This window comes from Notamacropus eugenii, chromosome 1 (genome assembly GCF_028372415.1).
Source record: "Notamacropus eugenii isolate mMacEug1 chromosome 1, mMacEug1.pri_v2, whole genome shotgun sequence".
NCBI lineage: Eukaryota > Metazoa > Chordata > Mammalia > Diprotodontia > Macropodidae > Notamacropus > Notamacropus eugenii.
Window position 1 is genome coordinate 137,898,229 of NC_092872.1, and position 22,552 is coordinate 137,920,780.

Consider the following 22,552-nt stretch of genomic DNA (forward strand, 5'->3'; position numbering starts at 1 on the left):
AGATTATCTCGTATTTACTTAATTTCCAATAGCATCTAGTAGCAAACCTCTTGCATGTGCACATATTTTATCCCCTTAGTAAAACATAAGCTCCTTTAAAGTAAGGACTCCTGTTTTTGTTCTTGTAGTTCTAGCACCTAGTATAGGGCATTGAACATGGCAGGTGCTGAGTAAATGGTCATTATCTATCTTCATCTCTATGCAGAACCCTTCAGCAGGCAAAGAAATCTTCCTCACACTTTTCATCAAAGCAAGAGTTCTAAACTCTGAGACAAGATGTGCGTTTGCATCCTACCTTGGACACTTACTAGCTGTGTGACCCCAGGCAAGTCATAACCTCTCTTGTAGTTTTCTCAAACATAAAATGATGCCACTGGACTCAGTGATCTCTAAAACCTTTATAGCTCTAAATACGCCATCCTATAATCCTATCTGTGTCTATGATCTTGACCTTCCTAGGTCTTCTAGCCCGGGATAACTCTGACCTATATATCTTAGCCCTAGAACATGTATGAGGTTGGGGTGGGGTGTGAAACTGTCAGAATAAAAATGGGACAAAAGAATCAAACTTGATTGGGGAGGGCAGGGGAGTGGTGGGAGGAAGAAAATACTCTTTTCAAAACCCATTTGAAATAGCAACATCAATGACTTATGAAGTCACATTTATCTTTCTAAGTAAATAGCAATCAGCCCTGAGAGCAGAGGAGACTTTCAAATAATAGCCAGCATGTGTTGATATTGACGTTGACCCATAAATCTCAATTTCTTTGGGGGGATTTTGCAGGGTGGCTTTTTTTTTTTAATCTCAAACAATTGAACAAGGAGGGGAGAGATTTACATTTGATATGGATCCTAATTGAGCATCCTTGAAAATACTGCCCAACAAACATGGACTTAAGCATTAATTGATGGCTTCCAACATGCCTCATAACACTTCATTACCCAAACAGGGAGCCGTGACAGCTGAAATATGGAGTAATGCGGCTTGGTATGGAACACTACTGATACCGTTTCAGAGTAGTATCCTGAAGACAAAGGGATAGCCAGGCTTGTGGTGTAGTGGAAAGAGGACTGAATTTGAAGGTAGAAGTCCTGTGGCGGCTCTCACTCTACTGCGTTACAGTGGGCTAATAGCTTAATTGATTTTTACCAAACATTTCTTAAGCAACTACTAAGAGCAAAACACTGTGCTGGGTTTCAGAGATACAAAGAAATGAAATGATCCCTTTTCTCAAGGAGTTTCCATTTAATTTCCTTGAGCCTCAGTTTTCTAATCAGTAAAATGAGGATAATATTTACAACCCCCCTTCTTTATGAGGTTTTTGTGAAGAAAAGACTTTACCAAGTATAAAGTATATGAATATGAGCTATTAAATTTTTTTTTACTGTAGTCACGTACCACAGGTATGAAGTCAGGCAAGGCTCAATGAAAATAGGCAACAGGGTCAGACAGAACAGAACACAACCAAACCAAACCATATATATGTAAATAACTGATATAAACACAAGAGGCAGCAATAAACTTATAAGAACGCAATAATGCAGGTTATATCGAAAAGATTTTCCGCTCAAATAGGAAATGTTAAAAAAAAAAAAGAAAAAAGAAATGAACCTGTCTTCTCCCATGCCTGTCTATACCTGCTAGTACTTCCTAATACTCCCACCTCCAGTGCAAAGCAGCATAATGTATTTGAAAAAGTATGAAACCTGAAGTCTGGATGACACTGGCATTAGCCAGGTGACTTGGGCAAACTCCTAATCCCCCCTAGGTCCCAGTTTTCTCATCTATAAAATGGGGATAATACTTATAACATCTATCATACGAGATTGTTTGAGGTTCAAGTGTATATATCACATATTAAAATTTGCAAGAAAACAAGAGCTGACATTTATTTAGGAATTGTTTTTAACCTTCCAGGCTTTCTTTTGGGTATATCTAAGTAATTACCTCTTTCCTCAAATCCTATCCTCAGTGGAAGTGCATCTGAGCAGTCCCTGGATATTTCTGCTCTACTGATAAAACCATCTCATATTTTGTGTAACTCCTGAAAAATTCAGTATCTGAAAGGCTGGGCATGGTTTTAGGTTCCCATTAGTCTATTGAGCTGTCTGGAGAGGTTATGATCTTAGGAGGAGTGGGAACTTGAAATACACATACCACTGTCTCTGAATTGTTTCTTGACTTGGTGAAGACCTGAAGGACTTAGGAAAATTCTTATAAAATCCATAACTGGAATTGGGCCAACTTCTAATGTAGACCTATCTGCTTTTTAGAACACAGTGTGTGTGTGTATGTGTGTGTGTGTGTGTGTGTGTGTGTGTGTGTGTATGTGTGTGTGTATGTGTGTGTGCGTGTGTGTGTGGCCTTGGAAGCAATTTCTCCATTTCAAATCAATAGTCCCATCACAAACATATGAAGTATCTTTTCATTAAGATGCTTTTTTAATGTTGTTCTTGTGCTTTAGAAGGGGAAACAGAGTCAATATTTTGTTTGAGGAAAGGGCTGGTTTTGCAATGCTCCTAGAATATTTCCAGTTATCTCAGAATCATAGGGGAAATTCCCCCAAACAAAATTATTTTTAATTCTAATTTAAAAAAAATGATATACATTCAAAGTAGATATCTCTATGGCTAAGCATGACCACCATGTTATCTTTGAGATACACATTTCCCAGAGGTCTGTGCGGAATCCTACAGTATAGTGATGCCCTCCCAGATATGATTGTTGCCATGATTATGCAACTAATTCATAGGGTTCTGAGGAATGTAGTTCCTAAGGAAGATGTGGCTTTATGTTCAATCATAGTGACACAGGACCATGTGTGTGTTTGTGTATGTGTATACATACTCATGCATATGTGGAAAATCAAACACATGGAAGGGTGTTGTCAATTGAAGAAGGGTAGGGGAGAATGTGTTAGCAGAGGTAAAGTGGCACAGCAAAAAGACCCCTAGACTTGAGGTCAAGAGAGTTTGCCCTCCTTTTTTCCCCCAGCTTTCCACCTCTAATCTTCAATATCTTCATCTGAAAAAAAGGGGAGAATAATGCTTAAATACTATTTTATAAGGCTGTTATCAGCAAAACTTTTTGTGAACCATAAGATGCCATAGAAATGTGAGTTGCTATTATCATAACGGGTGGGTGTAGTATCCAGAAGTCTCAACACATGCTGGGAATCGGAAAGCCAGACACAAGTTGGGGACTGCCATGGGTAGAGCTCAAGAATTTTGCTTTCTCATCCTCTCATCCTTTTCTTTCCCTGAGCATCAGCCCCTGGACCAATCCTACTTTAATTCTTCATGGTCATATTCAGGGGCATATGGGGCTCGATTGGGCCACGGACGACCTACCCCTATAGATGGCTTTTCTTTGTCCCCCTCAGCGAGAGGGGAGTATGACAAGGGAAGAACTACTCCTAATGATAGCAGTGGATTAGAACTCATATCAAGCACATCTACTGTAGGAATTGTTATCTTTTTGGGCCCTAGGCCAGAGGAGTGAACTTTATCACCTAGAGTTGACATGGACAAGATAGATGGGCTCCTTCTGGATCTCTTGCCAGTTATTGCTTGAGCTGCCAGAAAATCTTCATCATTCTGTTTGGAATGGCTGTGGGCCCATCCCCCCGCTGCCAGCTGGCTCCCTGAACAAGCAGGCTGCCTAAGCAAGCCTACCTCTTGCCTCCACTTCAACGCCTGCTCCAGAAGGCTGGGGCTTTTCTGCCATGTTTCCAATTCTGTTCACTGTTTTTCATACACGCCTATTCTTAACTCCAAGCTGCCTCAGAATGTGTCTGTGTCTTAGAACAGCACAAGACCCAAGCAATTTAGTAAGGAATTATTCAAAGGAGGGGAAAGTTTCCCTTGAATAATACATGTTTCCACTGACTGATACTCTCCATTAAAAATGAAGCCTGCTCCAGTCACCTTTGCAGGCTACCGAGTAACTACAGGAGCAATCCAAAACCCTTCAGGGATGCTGTCAGGGATGCACCATAATTACATATAAAACCATTATTTTGCTCCTTGTGTACAAGATTTTCAGGTTATTAACAATCCCATAATGTTCAGAAGAGCCAAGAGAAAGAGCAACGAGGCATAAAATCAACACTACTTCAACCTAGCAATCAATACACAGATATGAAACACCTACTATGTGGCATCAACCTAGTAATCAATACACAGACATGAAACACCTACTACATGGCATCAACCGCGTAATCAATACACATATATTAAATGCCTACTACGTGGCAGGACCTGTGCTTTACTTCAGGGCTAAAAAAATAAAAAAAATAGGACAATTGGACTTTAGATTTGGAAAAGACCTTTTAAAAAAATCACATAATTCAACACTCTCAATTTACAGATGAGGAATGAAGCTCACAGAGGTTGGATGACTTGCTCATGGTTATACAATAAGATAGTAATTGAGGCAGAATTAGAACCCAGGCCTCCTGACTTCTTATCTAATGTTTTTTCTTATCTAATGCTTTTAATGGTGATAACTCTTGGTAAGGGTTTCGATGGCTGTCTGTGAAGATTGATTTGAGGAAATAGGAGACCATAACTGAGTCATCAGTAAAGAAATAAGTAAATAACATTTTTTTCCATTCAAAAGCATCTGCTTTTTATCTTGTCAACAGACTTTTAAAATCAATATAAAACTAGAATTTACTGGTAGCATCCTATTTTCCTTACTCTTCTGATTCTATGGGACCTGATCCTATAGTCTAGGAAGATGGAGCTGCAGGGAACCTTAGAAATCACCCAGTACCATTCCCTTTCACAAATATAGGATGGAATCCCCGAAAGGGGAAGTGATTTGCCTGAAGTCAGTCAGGCAGGTTAGTGATTCAGCAGGGGTTATAAAACCTAGGTGTCCTGGTTCCAAGGTAGGACTCTCTCCATAGAAACGAAAAGTGCCAGATGAAGAGTCGGAAGACTTGGGTTGGAATCCTGCCTCGGACACTTAATACATAATCCCTGGTGCTTTAACTTCCTCTCAAGTAAAATGAGGTTGCTTGTGACTGTAAGCTGCTGTTGTATTCATTTGTGTCTGAGTTTGACCCCATTTGGCAAAGTAACCACTGGAGTGGTTTACCATTTTCTTCTCCAGCTTATTTTACAGATGAGGAAAAAGAGGCAACACAGGGTAGAGTCATGTAGCTAGTCAACGTCCCAGGCTGGATTTGAACTGTCTTCCTGGCTGCAGAACCAGCACTGTCTCCACTGTGCCACCTAGCTGCCCTTCATAAAATAGATATGTGAACTCTTGCTGTTTTCATTTCATAAGATTAATTTAAAAAGAGGCAGAGACTAGTAGGAATATCTCAGTAAATCTACTGTAATCAAATCCAGAGGATTAATAATGATAATAAATAATAAATAAATAATGTTAATAAATAATAAACATATATCATTTAAAATAATTTACAACTATAATTTCATTTTATTCTCACAATAAACCTGGGAGGTAGGGGCTACTGTTATCTTCATTTTACAGATGAAGAAATTGGGGTCCATGGAAAAGTTCAGCAACTTCTCCTGGTGTCACATAGCTAGTGATTAGTGAGGCCAGATTGGAACACTAGCCTTCCTGATTCCAAGTGCAATGCTATACCCACTGGACTACTCAATAGGCTCATAAAGTAACCAGTCAGTTAAGGAAAGGACAGGTTAGCTACAAAGCTCCCAATTTTAGATTAATCATGAATTACAAACTAGAATCAACTCTAAAACCTGAAGAAACCCAAAAAATATTATCTGGGAAGGGAGTGTGGGGCAGTAGAAAGGATACTAGATGAGGGATGAAAGGATTTTAGTTCAGATTTAGTTCAACTCTACTATTTATATTACCTGTGTGATAAGGTTGGGCAAGGAACTAGCCCCTTCTTACCTCTCCAGTCTTCTTACACCTCACTCTGATGCTCACTCTTCAGTCCAGTGACATTGGCCTCCTGGCTGTTTCCCAGAGCAAGATCCTCCATCTCTCAGCTCCTTGTGTTTTCTTTGGTTGTCTCCCACACATGGAATGTTCTTCCTCCTCCACTCTGGCTACTGACCTCTCTAGCTTCAAGTCCTAACTAAAATTCCATATTTGACAGGAACCCTTCCTTAACACCTTTTAATTCGAACGCTTTCCCTCTCTTAATCATTCCCTTTTAAACCCATATATAGCTTGCTTGGCATATATTCACTGTCTCCCACTTTAGATTGTAGACTTCTTGAGGATTGGGACTATCTTTTGCCTCATTTTGTCTCAACACTTAATCAATGTTTATTGAATTGTTTCTGGGTCTCAGTTTTCTCATCTGTAAAATGAAAGAGTTTTATTACATGACTTCCAAGATCTCTTCTAGTTTTAAATCTAGGAATATGCTTAAAAGAATAAGGTGGAAGAATTATTTTCTTTTTTCTCTCTTTTGACTCTTGGCAATATCTATCATAAATCTTGTCTGATGAGACTGCCGTCTTCTTATTGCAGTCCAGATTAATGCTCCAGTTGGTTCAGTGATTGGTGTATTATAAGACAATCTCAATAGCCTGTGAATCCCAAGAAAACAGAACAATACTTTATCTAACCTTTTTATGTCCCCCAGTACCCTAGAACAGTGCCCTGAGCACCAAGTGGGAACTTACTGCATTAATTGTTAAATTAATGTTAAATTAATTAATTAAATTAATTGTTAAATAGATGGACAGACCCATAGAGGGATATTATGAAGATCAAATGAGATAATGATGTGAAAATATTTTCTTAGAAATTAAAAGTACTGTATAAATAATAGCTTCCTAGTTTTAAAACTAGAAGGGAAGTCAGAAGACATTTAGTCCATGGCTTCTTAAACTTTTTCCACTTACAACCCCTTTGGCACTTCTTAAACTGCGGGTTGCAAGGTCGCATAGTTTAAGATTGAATCCAACTTTCTTATTTTACAGATGAGGAAACCAAGGTCCAAAGAGATTAAATTATTTGCCCGAGGTCAAAATTTGAACCTAGCTCCTTTGACTCCAAATTCAACACCATACTACTCCTGGGATATCATTCAGGAATTGCCTGATGGGAACAAGAGGTAGGTTGATCATGACTATTCAAAGTACTTCCCTGGTATCCCGGGATTATAGAAAGACCTAGAGAAAAATCTCTAGGATGTTAAGGAAATTCTCAAAAAAGAAATTATGGGAAGATATGACTAAGATTTGTATAGGATGAGGTGAAGATAGCTTATCATCTGCACCAATGCAGGGATGGAGATCATAGATTCACTGACAAATCTAAGGAATTGTGGGTTACATGGTGTTTCTTATTAGATCTATTTCTCAACTTAGAACACGACTCTTTTTTTTTAAAGGGAGATTCATATTAAAATCTTCTCGTAGGCATTGGTAGTCCAAATAAATTACTCTACATCTTTTCTATGCCACAGCTAATCAATAGCACTGATAAAGCTCCATCAGGGTAGACAGTGCTGCTGTAGTCTGGAGGCTGCTTTATGAGAAGAGCTGAGTATTTCTCAAGAAGGCCTGTGGGTGAGATTGGGGAAGGAGTGTCCATTGACATCTAAATTTGCTTTCTCTATACTTAAAATTCTTTTTCATCAACAAATGCCTAAAGATTTTCTAGCATACCCAAGAGATCAAAGACACTGATTATTCACATTCATGATGGAAACTTATATTTTGCTAACAACCATTCAAGAAAAGTTACTTTCACCAGGGTAAACAAATCCAAATTTATGCCAAGGAAAAACAGATTAAAGAAAATAATGCTAATGTCATTACTATAGTGGAAAAGGCACTAGACTAGGAAAGTCTTAATCCTGTCTCTGACCCTTCCTTACTGAATATCCTTATGTAAATTACTTTTCTTTTCTCAGACTCAATTTGATGCTGTTTAAAGTGGACATAAGAATACACAAACCATTTACAACAAAGTACACTTTTGTAAACTGCAAACACAATTTATACATGCAATTTATAATCTTGCCTTGTGACAGAGAAGTTAAGTGACTTGCTCAGGGTCACACAATTGGTAGATGTCAGAGGCAGGACTTAAGAAATCAATTCTCTATCCATATACCACAATGCCTCTCAGAGGTTATAGAAAATTAGTCCAAAGAATACATGAAATTAGAATTTTAAGATGGATAGGACCTTTGAGATTATTTAGTTGAATCCTCTCATTTTATGGAAAGGGAAACTGAGACCCAGAGAGGTGAGCTATCAGCATCAGTTTTATTCCTTGGATTTCCTGTTTCCTCAATAGCATAGGGTGAATGTTGCTTTGTCCCAGAGCCAAACCACTACCTCACTCACAATCCTCTGCAGGTTCCCTGCTCCACAGCTGATCAGAAGATCCTAAATATAGTGAGAAAGGAGACATCAGAGGTTATTTATTTCAACTCTTTTCATTTTACAGATGTCAGAAGAAATTGAGGTCTACTGAGATTTGGTGACTTGGGCAAGGTTGCACCAGCAAGAAGCAACTCAGGTCTTCTGAGCTGGCAATCCACTCCAGTATCTTTGCCAAGAAAACCCCAAATAGGCTCACATATGTCAGACACCACTGAGATGACTGAACAACTTCTGACTTCAAAGCCACCATATCTTGCTCCTGTCACTGTATCACACTGTTTCCTGGGCTACCTGCCTCAGGATCCTGTCATGATGGTGTCCCTCCATCACCTTCCCAGTTCACACAGGGACAAAGGTTGGACCACTCCCTCTGCACGATCTATCTCCTGCTGCCAACTTCCTCTCTCTTCCCCAACTGTTTTTAACCCTGAAAATATCCCTGTTCAGAACTCTGTTTTCTCTGGAGCAAGGCAGCTGAGAGAAAAGCCCTCTCCCTGGAAAGTCCTGCATAGTTACTAAAACATTGATATTAAACTGACTGGGGCCCCCCAAATCCCTACCCAGTTTTATCTACAGCTGTCACAAAATGAAAAAGGCTCTTCTGAATGCGATCTTCAGGCCTGCCAAGTCTTTCTGAGTGAGAGCTCTTAATTAGATACTGGAACGTTTTTTAATTGATGACAAGTAAATTCCAGGCTGAGTATTGTTTTGTCTGGGTCACAGATCGCTTGTGTATTTTCAGGAGCCCAAATGTCATTATTTTCTTTATGGCAGAGAGAATTATAGACTTTTTTTGGTACTAGGGCAGGTAGGGGTCCTTGTCCTAGTCATATAGGCAAGGTGGGCACAGGTAGGAGAGACAGATTGGTTTTTTAAAATACATTTTTATTGATATTTTTTGTTTTCACTTTACCCAGATTTTATTCTGGGTCTCTCCACAAATATCAATTTTTTTTTTAATTTTGAAAGGAGAAATAGAGAGAAAATTCAAGAAAAATAAATACATTACAAAAACAAATAACATTATATGCAATGTCCACATATATTGCCAACACCTCTGCAAAGCAGTCAGTAGAGATGTCCTCTCATATCTCTTCTTTGAGGGCAAGCTTGTTCTTTATAATTTTGCAACATTCATTTTTTATTGTTCTGTGGTAATCAACCTTTCCATTCATATTGTGATATTCATTGTATATTTTCCTCAACAGATAGCGTCTTCTCTGTTTGCAGTTCCTTACTACCGTGAAAAGGGCTAACAAGTATTTTGGTATATATGGAACATTTAAAATTTGTTATTATTTTTATTGATCAATGAGATCCTTAAAGGTAAAAATCTGTTCAGTAGAGTATGGATAATTTAGTCATCTCAGTTGCATAATTACATATTGCTTTCTAGAATACTTATACTAATTTACATTTCCACCAACAATGCATCAGTGTACCTAATGGAGAGAAAGGTTTTTAGCTTCTATGTTTGAGAATAATGTAGAATGAACATTAACGTGTAAGTCAGAAGGCCAGAGTTTTAGTTATTACTGTGAAACTAGCCTAGATTAGGTACTTGATAAAACATGTTAGATTAAACTGAGACTAGCTCCATGACTCTGAGTCCTGGAGAATACACCTTAGACATCTGGAAGATGAGTAGAACTGGATAAACTCTAAGGTCCATTCTATCACTGAAGATGCCTTCTCTGCTTAGATAGCTCCTGGCCACGTGGTCGGCTATTGGGCTGTAGGTAAGTTATTAACTGTCCAACATGGATACCTTCATAACTTTTCAGGTATCTTTACTTGCACCAACCCCTTCAAAATCCTAAGTTGAAACTATTTTAGGCTCTACAGTAACTATGACACCATGATGTATTGGTCTGATGACTCTTGCAAACATTATTCTGAAACATTACATATACACTTAGAAGCTAACTTGTCTTTGTTCTGTTTTGATCTTTATAACCTATTTTTTAACCTAGATTTCATTTTTTTAACTTTGAAATTTTGATATTTGAAAGGGGCAAAGACAAAAATCAACATGACACTTAAAAAAAAAGTTTAATCTTATCTTTATTAAAGTCTTTTGTTTTTACATAACATTAATTTCTGAATATGTCCCTTACACTGCCCTCCCCATCCCCACTCAAGGTATCAGATGTGGCCTGACAAAGGGATCACCTCCTTAGTTCCGAACATTATGCCTCTCAGTGTAGTCTACAACCAAATTAACCTTTCTGAATATTGAATCACACTAACCTCACATATTAAATAAGAATAGAAATTCCCTCTACAACATCTCTGGCAGTCACCTAGTCTGCACTTGAAGACTCCCAGGGATACAGGCAAATGCTAAACTTCTCCTTTCAGCACTTACCCAGTGTGCCTATTGGATAATCCAGTATTGCCATGGAGCAGCTATTCCCCATACTCTGAAGACATCTCATTTTATTTTTGGGCAGCTCTCACTGTTATACAGTTTTCTCATAGGAAACCTAAATCTAATTCTCTTTAACTCTCACATATTCCTCCTAGTTCTGCCCTCTGGGCCCTAGCAAAACAAATCTAATCTCTTTTGTACATAGCCCTTTAAATACTTGAAGCCAGCTGTTATTTTGTCTGTATTTTTTGTTGTTAAAACATTTAAAAAGTTTAAAAAAAACTTTTGAGATCACTGTTTATGGCTTATATTTATATTTTTATTCTTAGAGCATTATATGGAAAAAGATACACAACCAGCAGCATAATTCTAGGAGTTTTAGAATTCCTTTCTCAGAGCAATACAGATCTAAATAATAAAGAATAATAATAATGATGAAGATAAACAAAAAGGAAAAGATTGAATTGAACAAACTGATAGAGAATTTAGAGATCAAAGACAGCATCTTCTGAATGGAAACATTAAAGAATATATGTATTTTTAACATCATATGGTACTTTTACAAAAATAGGTCATGTAATAGAGCACAGGAAAATTGCAAATAAATAAAAAACGAAGTATCAAACACATACTGTATAGACCAGAATGTAATAAACATAGTATTTGTTTCATACTGCTTAAAAAGGAGAAAAGTAGATCAGTAGAACAGATTAGGTAAAGATGGATAAGAAATAGCTAAATTCAAGAATCTAATATTTGGAAAAAAAAATACGAACCTAAAGTGTTTGGGAAAGACCTCTCTGATAAGAATTTCTAGAAAAACTGGAAAGAAGTTCTACAGACATCAGGTTACATATTAGATTTACTTAATAACTTACACCATGTGTCACAATAACCTCAAAATGAATAGATGACTTAAACATTAAGGATCACAGCAAAAAATGGGATTAGAAAGGAACCAGATGAGGTACCTTTCACAGCTATCACTAGGGTAAAATTCTTAAATAAGAAAAGAGAGGTGATTATAAAGGATAAAATACAGAATACATATACATGAAATTGAAAAGCTTTTGTACTGAGCAGCTCAATGAAATTAGGATAAGAAAGGAATAACGTGATTAGGAAAAATCTTTGCATCAAATATTTCCAATCAAGGCTTAATATTTAAGATGTATAGGGGACTAATACAGATATATAACAACAAACACTGTTCATCAAAGAATAAGTTGTCAAAGGATGTGAACAGACCATTCTCAAAAGAATTGTAATGTATTAATAACCACAAAAAAGTCTATTCCTAATTACTAATGAGAGAAATGCAAATCAAAACAATTCTAGTTTCAACCAGCAAATTAGCAAAGATGACAAAACATGGTAATAGTTTAAAATGGAGGGGTAACAGAAAGACAATTATACACATTCTTGATGAAGTTGTCATTTAGCCCAATTGTTCTGGAAAGCAAGTTGGAATTAGGCTAAAAAAGTGAGCAAAATGTCCACATTCTTTGATCTCAAGAACCCACTGTTAAGTATGTACCTCAGGAAGGTCTAAGGCAGAAAGAAAATGCCCCCATATATCAAAATATACCCAATAGCATTTTTTTGCTAGGAAAGAACTCAAGGTAGATGCTCAGAGGCTGAGAATGGTTAACAAACTGTGGTACCTGTCTGCAATAGATTTTTACTGGACCACAAGAAGAAAAAATAACAGCCAGCATTTCTATAGCATTTACTATGTGCCAGTCTCTGTTCAAAGTGCTTTAACAAAGCATTATCTCATTTAATCCACAACAACTCTGGGATTTAAGTACTTACAGATAAGGAGATTGAGACAAATGAGTTGAATTGCCCTGGGTCATAGAACTAGTAAGGGTTTGAGGCCATATTTGAACTCATGACTTCATGTCTTTAGACCTAGCACTATTCATTGTGCTATGATGAATGTGAAGAATTCGAGAAAGTATATGAACACATATTAACTCACACAAAGTGAAGTAATCATAACCAGAAAAACCATATACACCACTATACGGATATAAATGGAAAGAAAGATAGCAATAAGAAAAACTGAAACTGAATTATGACAACCAAGTTTGACACTGAAGAAGAGGCACCAGAATACATTTTTAACAGAGATAGGGGATAGGTCAGGGGTAGGGTGGCTATAGAGGCAGAAAGGAGCAAATACCATCAGACTGGATTAATGTGTTGCTTAGTTTTGCTGAAGTGCTTTCTTTCTTATCTTTTGGATATAAGGGATGATATAAGGGGCATTTTGGGAGATGAAACAAAAGATAGCATACTAAAGGACAGAAATCCTCTTCCTACCTATCTGAAGTCCAAGGGAGACTAATAAAATCCCAAGGGATGTGCTCAAAGTAAGGATTCCCCTCTTACTTCCCTAAGGGAAATAGGAAGTATTGAATAAGTAGTTCTTGACTTAGTAACCAATTATCTTTTTTTGCTTCTTTTTAAAAATTTTTAGTTTTCAACACTGGTATATGAATGTAATAGAATATTATTGTGCTATAAGAAATGATGAACAGGAAGACTTCAGAGAGGCCTAGAAGGACTTATATGAACTGATGCTGAGTGAAATGAGCAGAACCAGGAGAACATTGTACATAGTAACAGCCACAGTGTGTGAGGACTGTTTCTGGTGGACCTAGCCCTTCACAGCAGTGCAAGAACCTAAAACATTCCCAAAGGACTCGAGGCAAAATGCCATCCACATCTAGAGAAAGAACTATGGAAACAGAATGCAGAATGAAGCAGAATATTTTCTCTTGTGCTACGTTTTGGTTTGATTTGTTTTTTTTCTCCATGATTTCTCCCATTTGTTTTAGTTCTTCTATGCAACATGACTGATATGAAAATGTGTTTAATAAGAATGTATGTGTACAACTCATATAAGATTGCATGCCATCTCGGGGAGGGAAGGAGGAGGGAGGGGGAGAAAATTTCAGATTTATTGAAGTGATTGCTGAAAGTTGAAAACAAATTAATTAAAAAAAATACTTGTTAGCTAATACGTATGGCTATTGTAAGGTGAAAATGAGATCATATGTATGTATATAACCAACATTAAAGTTCTGTTTAATTGTTAGTGAAAAAAAAAAAAAGAAGAATCAGAACAAAAGGGAAAAATCACAAGAAAGAAAAAACAAAAACATAAAAAGAGCAAAGAGTCTGCTTCTCTCTGCATTCAGACTGCGTAGTTCCTTCTCAGGATGTGGACAGCATCTTCCATCATGAGTCTTTTGGAATTGTCACAGGATCATTGCATTGCTGAGAAGAGCTGTCTAACAAAATCAGTCATTGTACAATGTTGCTGTTACTGTGCAGTAAGCTATTATCTTGACACATCCCCTAGGCACATGGACACCTGGGGACCCATCAAGAGCTGCTGCATCATGAAGTCCTTTAGCAAGGTACTATAGCACATACCCAGCCCATAAGAAGTGTTCAGTCCAATAAATCAAGGCCTCCTTCCAATCACCCCATTACACTAAAAAAAAAAAAAAAAAAAGTATTTTTAAAAAAAAATTGTGGGGAAAAAAGATTTAGGAAATAATAAAAAAAATCTTTACCTTGACTATAAATTGAGTAAAAACTTTTGGTTTTATTTGACCACACCTGAGATTTTGTTGATATAGGGAGCTGCCAGTAAGAAACTTTTCCCAACACAGGCTGGCACCTTCTCTAAAATTTGTATATTTGGAGAATATCCTTGGCCTCGAGGAATAGAGTAGCTTGTCCAGATCAACACAGTCAGTATGTTAGAGGTAGAGTTTGAACTCAGGTCTTGCTGATTCTGAGGCTAACTCACTATCCACTAAGCCAGGGGTAGCGAACCTGCAGTCTCAAGGCCACATGTGGCCTTCTAGGTCCTTGACTGAGTCCAAGTTTCACAGGACAAATCCTAATATTAAGGGAATTTGTTCTGTGAAGTTTAGATTCAGTCAAAGGGCTGCGCTTGAGGATCTAAAGGGCCACATGTGGCCTCGGGGCCACAGTTTCTCCACCCTTGCACTGTCACACTGCTTTCTGATGAATAAAATATACCTATAATACCTATAACGTATCTGTAAGAACTATAAAATCCAAGAAAAAATGAGAAAAATAGCCCTTCATAAAACTGAATAAAATATCTTGAAAAAATGTATTTTCCCCAAGTAACATGAGGATAAATTTCATGTATTACCCTACAAGTATGCTAGGTGCCCACTAACAGAGATAACTTTCAGGCCCAGACATGTAGATAACATAAGAATCAAGCCTCGAGTTTGTGATCCATTGCCAGGCCTAGTGGCCTGTGGGCTACCCGAGTCTTCCCTTACCTCTATCGGAGGTCTTCGGTTGGCCAAACCGGATGCTCGTATGAGAGAAAGGACGTTCCAGAGTCGAACAAGGGTTGAGCTTTATTTCAGGGTCTAGTTACAAGTGCAGGAGAATTCTTCCTTAGGAGGGAGCGAAGAATCTCCCAAGGAGGCAAAGATCTTACAATAAGAGATTGGAAGTAGAAGTATAAGTGGGGAGAAAGGGGGAGGGGAGAGAAGAAAGAGGAAAAGCGGAGCCTTGTTGTCCTCACCGCTCCGCGCCCCTCCGCCCAAGAGAACTTTCAGGCTTTCCTGATCCTACTTAAACCCTCCAGCAGCATAGTTTGCATCTGAATACCGTGCTGTTAGATAACAATAGTGTGCCCAGATCCGGGACAATCTCGAGGGCGGGGAGAGCTCTCTCCCATCACGTTTCTCACGGGAAGAGGCGGAAATACACGAGATAGCTCGGTTCACCTCGATTCCCAGTCGTTTCCTGGGGGGTCTCGTGAGAACTCCAAGATTTAGAAGTTCCCACCCCCACCCGCCTGAGACTGTCCACATGGAATTGAGCTTCCAACCCCAACAATCCATGACGGTATTGTTACATTCAGTTATATTCCAAAGTTGGTTTGTAGGGTGGTCATCCACAATTTGGAAGGCATATTTCCATAGAATAATGGGGCTAGATTCCTAAGCTAGTTCACAAATGCATATTTTGACCCACAGGTATACTACTAATACTCCATTAATGAATCCTCTACGATCAAAGTTCCAGCATTACAAACTCAGCCATATTAAAATCCGACCAACCCTAAGTCAGGTGAGTCAGCCTCATGCTGGTCAATAGCAGTGTTGATGCTAAGCTGTGCCCACGTACATATTCTCAGGACAAAAACCATCTCTGAACATAGTTTCTATTTGCCTACACAAAGTTGAAGGCCAAAGAAGGCTGACCCTCAGCAAAATTATTTTCAGCAGTTTGTCTTCAGCGTCCTCCACCTCCTTTCTTTTCTATACCCACACCCCTCAACCACAATGGCTACTCCTCTCCTCCACTCTGGGTATCCCCGTCCTTCAGCTCCCTGTTTCCTAACATACTAGAAAAAACTGCAAAGGATCCCATGTTACATCATTTATACTTATTGGTTAGTTACTTAGACTGATTAACTATATAAGAATTATGGTATAGTGAAAAGAAAGCCATATTTGGAGTCTAAAGATCTGGTTTCCCAACTTGACTCTAGTCATAGGACTTTGGTCAAATTTCTTCTTCCTTTGGAAGCTCACTTATACTAATCTGTACAATGGATAAAATAACATCCAAATAATACAACCTTTGCTTCCATTATAGGCTAGCTGGAAACAGAGCCCTTTATAAACCAAAAAAAATATGTTGTTCTGAGAATAGCACAAACAACATATTACACTCTACTGCTACCTCCACCAAACACCTTTATTTTTATCCTTTTACCTCCAAGTATGAAATGAAGGGAGGGACAGCTAGATGGCACAGTGGATAGAGCACCAGCCCTGGAGTCAGGAGGTCCTTAGTTCAAATATGACCTTGAACACTTAATGAGCTGTGTGACCCTGGGCAAGTCACTTAACTCCAATTGCCCCCCCCCCCCCCAAAATTGAAATGATGGCACCTTACGGTATTGTTTGGAAAAATCTCAGAAACAGGAAGACCTTTGTTCACTTCCTGCCTGTGGGACCCTGGAAAAGGCCCCTTTCAGTGCCTTTGACAATTCTCCAGAGTCATTGCTGATCAGCATTGGTAGAAGGCATTTATTCACTGGGAATTCCCTGTACAATGAAATCATAATAGTGATTAAAAAGAAAGAGAAAGCAAAAAATGAAATGAAAGGCTTGGTGCTCTATTAAAGGAATTTCTGAGCATCAGCAAAGCCTTAGGGAAAAATCTCTTTATCTGGAATCACAATGTACATAACAATGGCTTGATTTAGTCCTTTGGTTGTGATTGCATATTTTATCTTTCCTGACACATCTGACATTTTTTTTTTTAGTACTGAATTAAAATCTCAGACCCTAACTCACTCCTTCTGAAGTCTTAAACATATTGCTATCAAGGCTATGTTCTTTGTACTGCTGATGAGGAAGCTTTTGACAATAGCATAAGTCACTGTGACATACTGAGGTAGTATGTGAAGGTAGAAAGACTGTTGACTCTCAGTTTGGAGGACCTGGATTCAAATACTACTTCTGACACCTTCTACCTGGGTGACTTCCAGGAAACTAAGGCCTTAATTTTCTGCTCTTTTTAAAGTGGGTTTGTGGGGATGCTAGGTGGCACGGTGCATAGAGCACCAGCTCTGGAGTCAGGAGGACCCAAATTTAAATTTGAAGTCAGAAACTCACAAGTCACTTAACCCTGATTGTCTCCAAAAAAAATGGGGGATGTATGTGGACTAGATGACCTCTGAGGCCTCTTCTAGCTTGTGACAAGTGATATGTGATCTGGTGAGCTTTGTTCATACAGGTATCATAGTGGGACCTAAGGACCATTTAAAACATGGTTTCTCTGGGAAAATGTCTCTATTGAGTTCCAGGTCGTTAGAAACTCCCTTGTCTTCTCCCTGTTCCTACCCTTTCCCCAACCTCCAAGTCCCAGACCTGAGAAGTGGGCTTGATAGGATGGTTGTAGATTAACATCTGGTGTGGGCCCAAAGAAACTACCAATAAGAAGATATAGGCCTAGAGAGGTATAGTAACTTGTCCAGGGTTACACAGCTAGTAAGCAGTAGATAGATCCAGGATTCCAATCAAGATCTTCCATCTACAAATCTAGCATTCCTCCTCCCCCTTCACAAAATTCTAATAGATATAGGTCTTTCCATAGTGGAGAGGCAGTGTTACAAATTTTGGTAATTTGGGTTCTGTTTATAAGCTACTCTCCTAGATACCAATTTGTTTGGATGATTAAGAATTGATCTTACTTCCCTGTCTCAGGATTGTTTCTTAGGAAATGTTGTCTTTTAAATCATGAAGATATGCATAAGGAAACCTAAGTCTTGGAAAGAAGTCCTGAGAGTTTAAAATGTTTAAGGATAATAAAGGGAATGGGGCAGGGAGGTTTGCAGGGGATTAGAATGCATGGTTTCTATAGTATAGGGAACTCCCAGTGAGCATACTCCCTTCTACCAATGCAGACCTGCGCCATTCTTCAAGAGAGCTGCCAAGAACTTAAGCGACTTGCCCAAGGTAACACTGACAGAAAGAACCAGTGGTGGGCCAGAAGGATTCTCTATTTAATAGTGCCATGCCGATATTCCCAGGGAAGATGTTCCTGGGAGGTAGCTAAGTAACAAAGTAGTCATAAAAATAGGCAAATATATTATGTCACCAACACTGAACTGATCATCCAACAGTCCTGAGGAGTAATTGAGAGGGAAAGGAAATGAAACTCTTTTTTACCTAAAAGAAAATTATTTACACAACTAACCCAGTGATAATGATAAGTACTGCTGCATCAAGTTCTCTGGAGATAATAATGAAACCTATAGAAGATAATACAATAAAAGTATGGTATTATGGCAGAGAATGGGACAACTAGGTGGCACAGTGGTTAGAGTGCTAGGCCTGAGGTTAGGAAGATCTGAATTCTAATTCAGCCTCAAGTACTTACTAGCTACATGACCCTAGGCAAGTCACTTAACCCTGTTTGCCTTAGTTCCTCATCTGTAAAATGAGCTAGAGAAGGAAACAGAAAACCACTCTAGTATCTTTGCCAAGAAAGCCCCAAATAGAGTCACAAAGAGTCAGATAACAACTGAAACCAATGAAGAACAAAGACAAATGATGCATCCACATCGAGTGCTTGCATGCTCATGCTGCAGTTAGTGTGGCATACAGATTCCTAGGTCTTCAGAGACATGTCTGAGGTGACTTTCCTCACCAGGTAAGACCTCATAGCTATTCTACTCTCATTAAAAGCTACACCAGGTAATTAACTGATTTTCAGCTTCTCATCGGTGGAACACGTCCCTTTCACCATTTCTTAGAGCACAATAATATTCCATTACGCTCAAACATCGTAATTTTTCCAGTTCCTAGTTGCTACAAAAATTGATGCTATAAACACCTTTGCTCACACAGGCCCTTTTCCTTTCACCTCTTTGGAGAGGGGGGTGGGTAGGCCTAGTACTGTATCAGTAGGTCAAAGAGGAGCAGAGGTTAGTGACTTCGGGGGTATAGTTCCTGCTTTTCAGAATGGTTAGACCAACTCACAATCTCACTAATACCTGTATCTGTATTTTCCCTCTCACATCCCCTCCAACATTCGTCGTTTTCTTTTTCTGTAGCTTTGCCAGCGTAACAGTAAGAGTAACAAACAATAGTAACTGATCTTTACGTAGATCTTTAAGTTTTTCAAAGTACTTTACTTTAGTTTCCCAACAGTCCCTAGCGGTGGGCGTTCTCATCATCCACATCTTATAGATAATGAAACTGCAGCAGGCAGAGGTTAAGGGACTTGTCCAGGGTCACATAGTACGTATCTGAGGTGGAATGTGAACTTAGATCTTCCCCAATCCAGACACAGCACTCTAGCCACTGCCTCTGATGGATATGAAGTAGAACCTTAGAGGTTTTTTTTTTTAATTATTAGTGACTTGAAATATTTGTTTCATATGGTTGTCAATAGACTGGATTTCCTTCTTTTGAAAATTGTCTGCTAAACCGGATATTCCTGTCATATTTTCCTTGTGTTTTAGATGATTAGGAATTCTGGGAAACAGCAGGCCAACATATACCAGATTGGCTCCAGAAAATGCAGATCTGTCTCCACAAGCCTCAAGAACTTAATCTACTCCTCTCTTCAGCCTCAGCTTCAACTCTCTGGTTGCTAACCAAAAGTCTCCTATTACAAAAACATTCTAGGGGAAGGGTTAGGGCCAGTATAAATAGCCTCTAGTTGTTGGGTTTTATTTTTAACATAAAAAAACCTCCTAAAATGTAATATCCCAAGATTATAGATCTAGAACATGGGTGGGAAACCTGGGGCCTTGAGGTCACATGTGGCCTTGTAGGTCCTTGGGTGTGGCCTTTTGACTGAGTCCAACTTTTACAGAACAAGTCCTTTTATTAAAGGGATTTGTTCTGTGAAATTTGGGTTCAGTGAAAGGGCCACACGTGGCCTCAAGGGCATAGCTTCCCACCCCTGCTCCCTTATATGTCAACTAATCTAAGTCATTCATTTTATAAATTTTTGTAAAAAATAATTGTTACCAATAATTATACAAAGGACAGATTACATATAATAAAATAAGGCCCAAAGAGGTCATTTGACTTGCCCAAGGTCACACAGGTAACAAATGGTAGACTGAAACTCGGCTCCTGGGACTTCGAGTCTTTACTTTTTTCACCTCATCAAGTTACTACCTCACTACATTAAGGGTTCCATTTTTTGTGCTAGGACTTTTATTGTTATTACTTAAATTGGGAAATGACCTAAAGCAGTGATGTCAAATTCTAATAAAAACAGGGCTACTGAACCATACATGAGGATCTCTGTGGGCCCCAAGGTGACTTAGAAAACCACATATTAACAGTATCTATGTTTTAATAGATACTGGAAATGACAAGTGCTGGAGAGGAAGTGAAAGTTAAACTGTCCCATGTGTGCTTCAAAGTTTTGTCACTTACGAAAGCCTCACCTGGTAAGGTGGGAGTGTGGGGCTGCTAACTCAAGTCTCCCTATTTCCACCACTAGTCATTAACTTGAAGTTGTACATAATAGATTTGCAGTTTCACTAATCTATTTTGCATCTTTTCAAAAAAAATTCTACTATTATATGGAAAAGCTTGTTTTATTTCTTAAGTTCAGAATAAAATAAAGAAAAAATATACAAAAGAAAAAAAATCCCATCTAGTTAAGCTAACTTAATTCAATCATTTTTAGCTGTCTTAAGGACTGAGCCAAATAATTTCATTCATTAATACTCTGAGTTCATTAATACATTGCTAAACAATCAGGTTGTTAAAGACCTTTCTGGTCAGACAATGAGAGACTTCACATGTGGTATTATGTAAGAATAATTTACAATCTGCCAATTAAGTTCATGACATTTCAGGTAAAACCTAGGTGACTGTATGTGGATTCCGCAGAATCATGTTTTAGCAAAACAAAACCAAATCAAAACAAGAAAATTCAACCCCCAAACATAATTATATGAAATATAGACTTCCATAGTCCAGATTTAGCCAGGAATAGATATACTTCCCTTGCAAATTTCTTCTATTTATTCAACCTTCAGTTCAAGCATCTGCGAACTCTAGACAATTCAAGGTTCTTCTTTCAACATACAACTTCTTTCTCCACTCAGTGCTCCCCAAAATGCAGAGATATGCAATGATTTCTTTAGAAGATTTAAAATTATTTCAAATAACTGGAAGAAAATCAGTAGCTTACAAAAGCATTAATTGACTGGTGTGATGGCGATTGACTTGTGACTGCAGAGACTTTAGGGGCTCAACCTTGGGATGATTTTCAAAGAAAGCTCCAATAATTCCCACCAAACAAATTCTCTTTCAAGCAGACGAGGATAACCGGACCATAGATCATTTGCAAAGAATAGGTTCAGTCCTATATAATCAAGCCCCCTCAATTCTATCAAAGATTTTCAAGAAAATCCACAATGCCCCCACAAAGACAGATTCTTACCTGCATAAGGACTTCTTCCATAAGCATTTAATTGGACAGGGATGGAGAAGAGTAAAAGAAGTGTAGCCCACAGCGAACTTTCCATTTCTTTTGGCTCCCTCTTAGCACACAAGCCTTCTGGCTCAATTCTGTAGCCAAACAACTGGAAAATAATGGAGGATAGATACTTTGTTAAGAAAGCTTACCCATTAATAATTAACCTTTACACATCCTGTCTGCTGTCCTCAGTACTTTCCCCCCATGATTCCCATCTAAGGCAAATAGTGAAGTTTGGCTTTTTTTTTCCCTTCAAAAGGCTTTTTTTTCATGGTATAGATTTTATACGTGTAATGGTTTGTGATGGGCTACTTACTTTGCTCAGCTCAGGAATAGATCCAGTCGAAGTTAATATTTTGCATTTCGAAATCTGTCAAAGGTCAGAGGATAACTAGTTAACTCAAATTTGGTTTCCCAAGGGCCCCCTCAGAAAGAATTGCAAAACCAGCAAAGGCAAAGGCGCCTGCAGCTGTAAAGCCTCAGAACCCGAGAGGCTTGGGTGTGCTGAATTCCCCAATTTATCCCAGTTCTGTGGATCTCAGCAGAATTACTAAAGCCTGTGGTTAAATGGTGGTTAAAAAAGTAATGAAACCCACACAGTTCAAATCTGTGGTTTAAAGAAAATGTTCAGTGTCTTGCTGCACTATAACATGAAGTTACTAGTGGAGCAAAAGAAAACCCTCCTGCTTCTCTAGTTTCTTTAAGCAAAACTTCGCATTTGTTCTCCTTTAATGAAGACTTTGGAGTAAATGAGTTGGCTTGTTTGCCTGCCTGGTCCATCAA

General features: G+C 38.4%; 1 protein-coding gene across 2 annotated transcripts in view; it reads right to left on the bottom strand.

Moving 5' to 3' along the window:
• The window catches only part of LIPC (lipase C, hepatic type), a 233,094-nt gene extending 210,832 nt beyond the window's left edge, over positions 1-22,262 (bottom strand). Inside the window, exons 1-2 of one of the 2 annotated variants that reach the window (XM_072615694.1) lie at positions 22,086-22,262; positions 21,734-21,875 (exon numbers count right to left, since the gene is read on the bottom strand). In XM_072615694.1, the coding sequence (XP_072471795.1) occupies positions 21,734-21,818 (85 nt within the window). In that variant the 5' untranslated portion in view covers positions 21,819-21,875; positions 22,086-22,262. The remainder of the gene's footprint in view (positions 1-21,733; positions 21,876-22,085) is intronic. The other variant, XM_072615685.1, reaches the window with a different exon arrangement.
• Between the last annotated feature and the right edge of the window lie 290 nt (positions 22,263-22,552).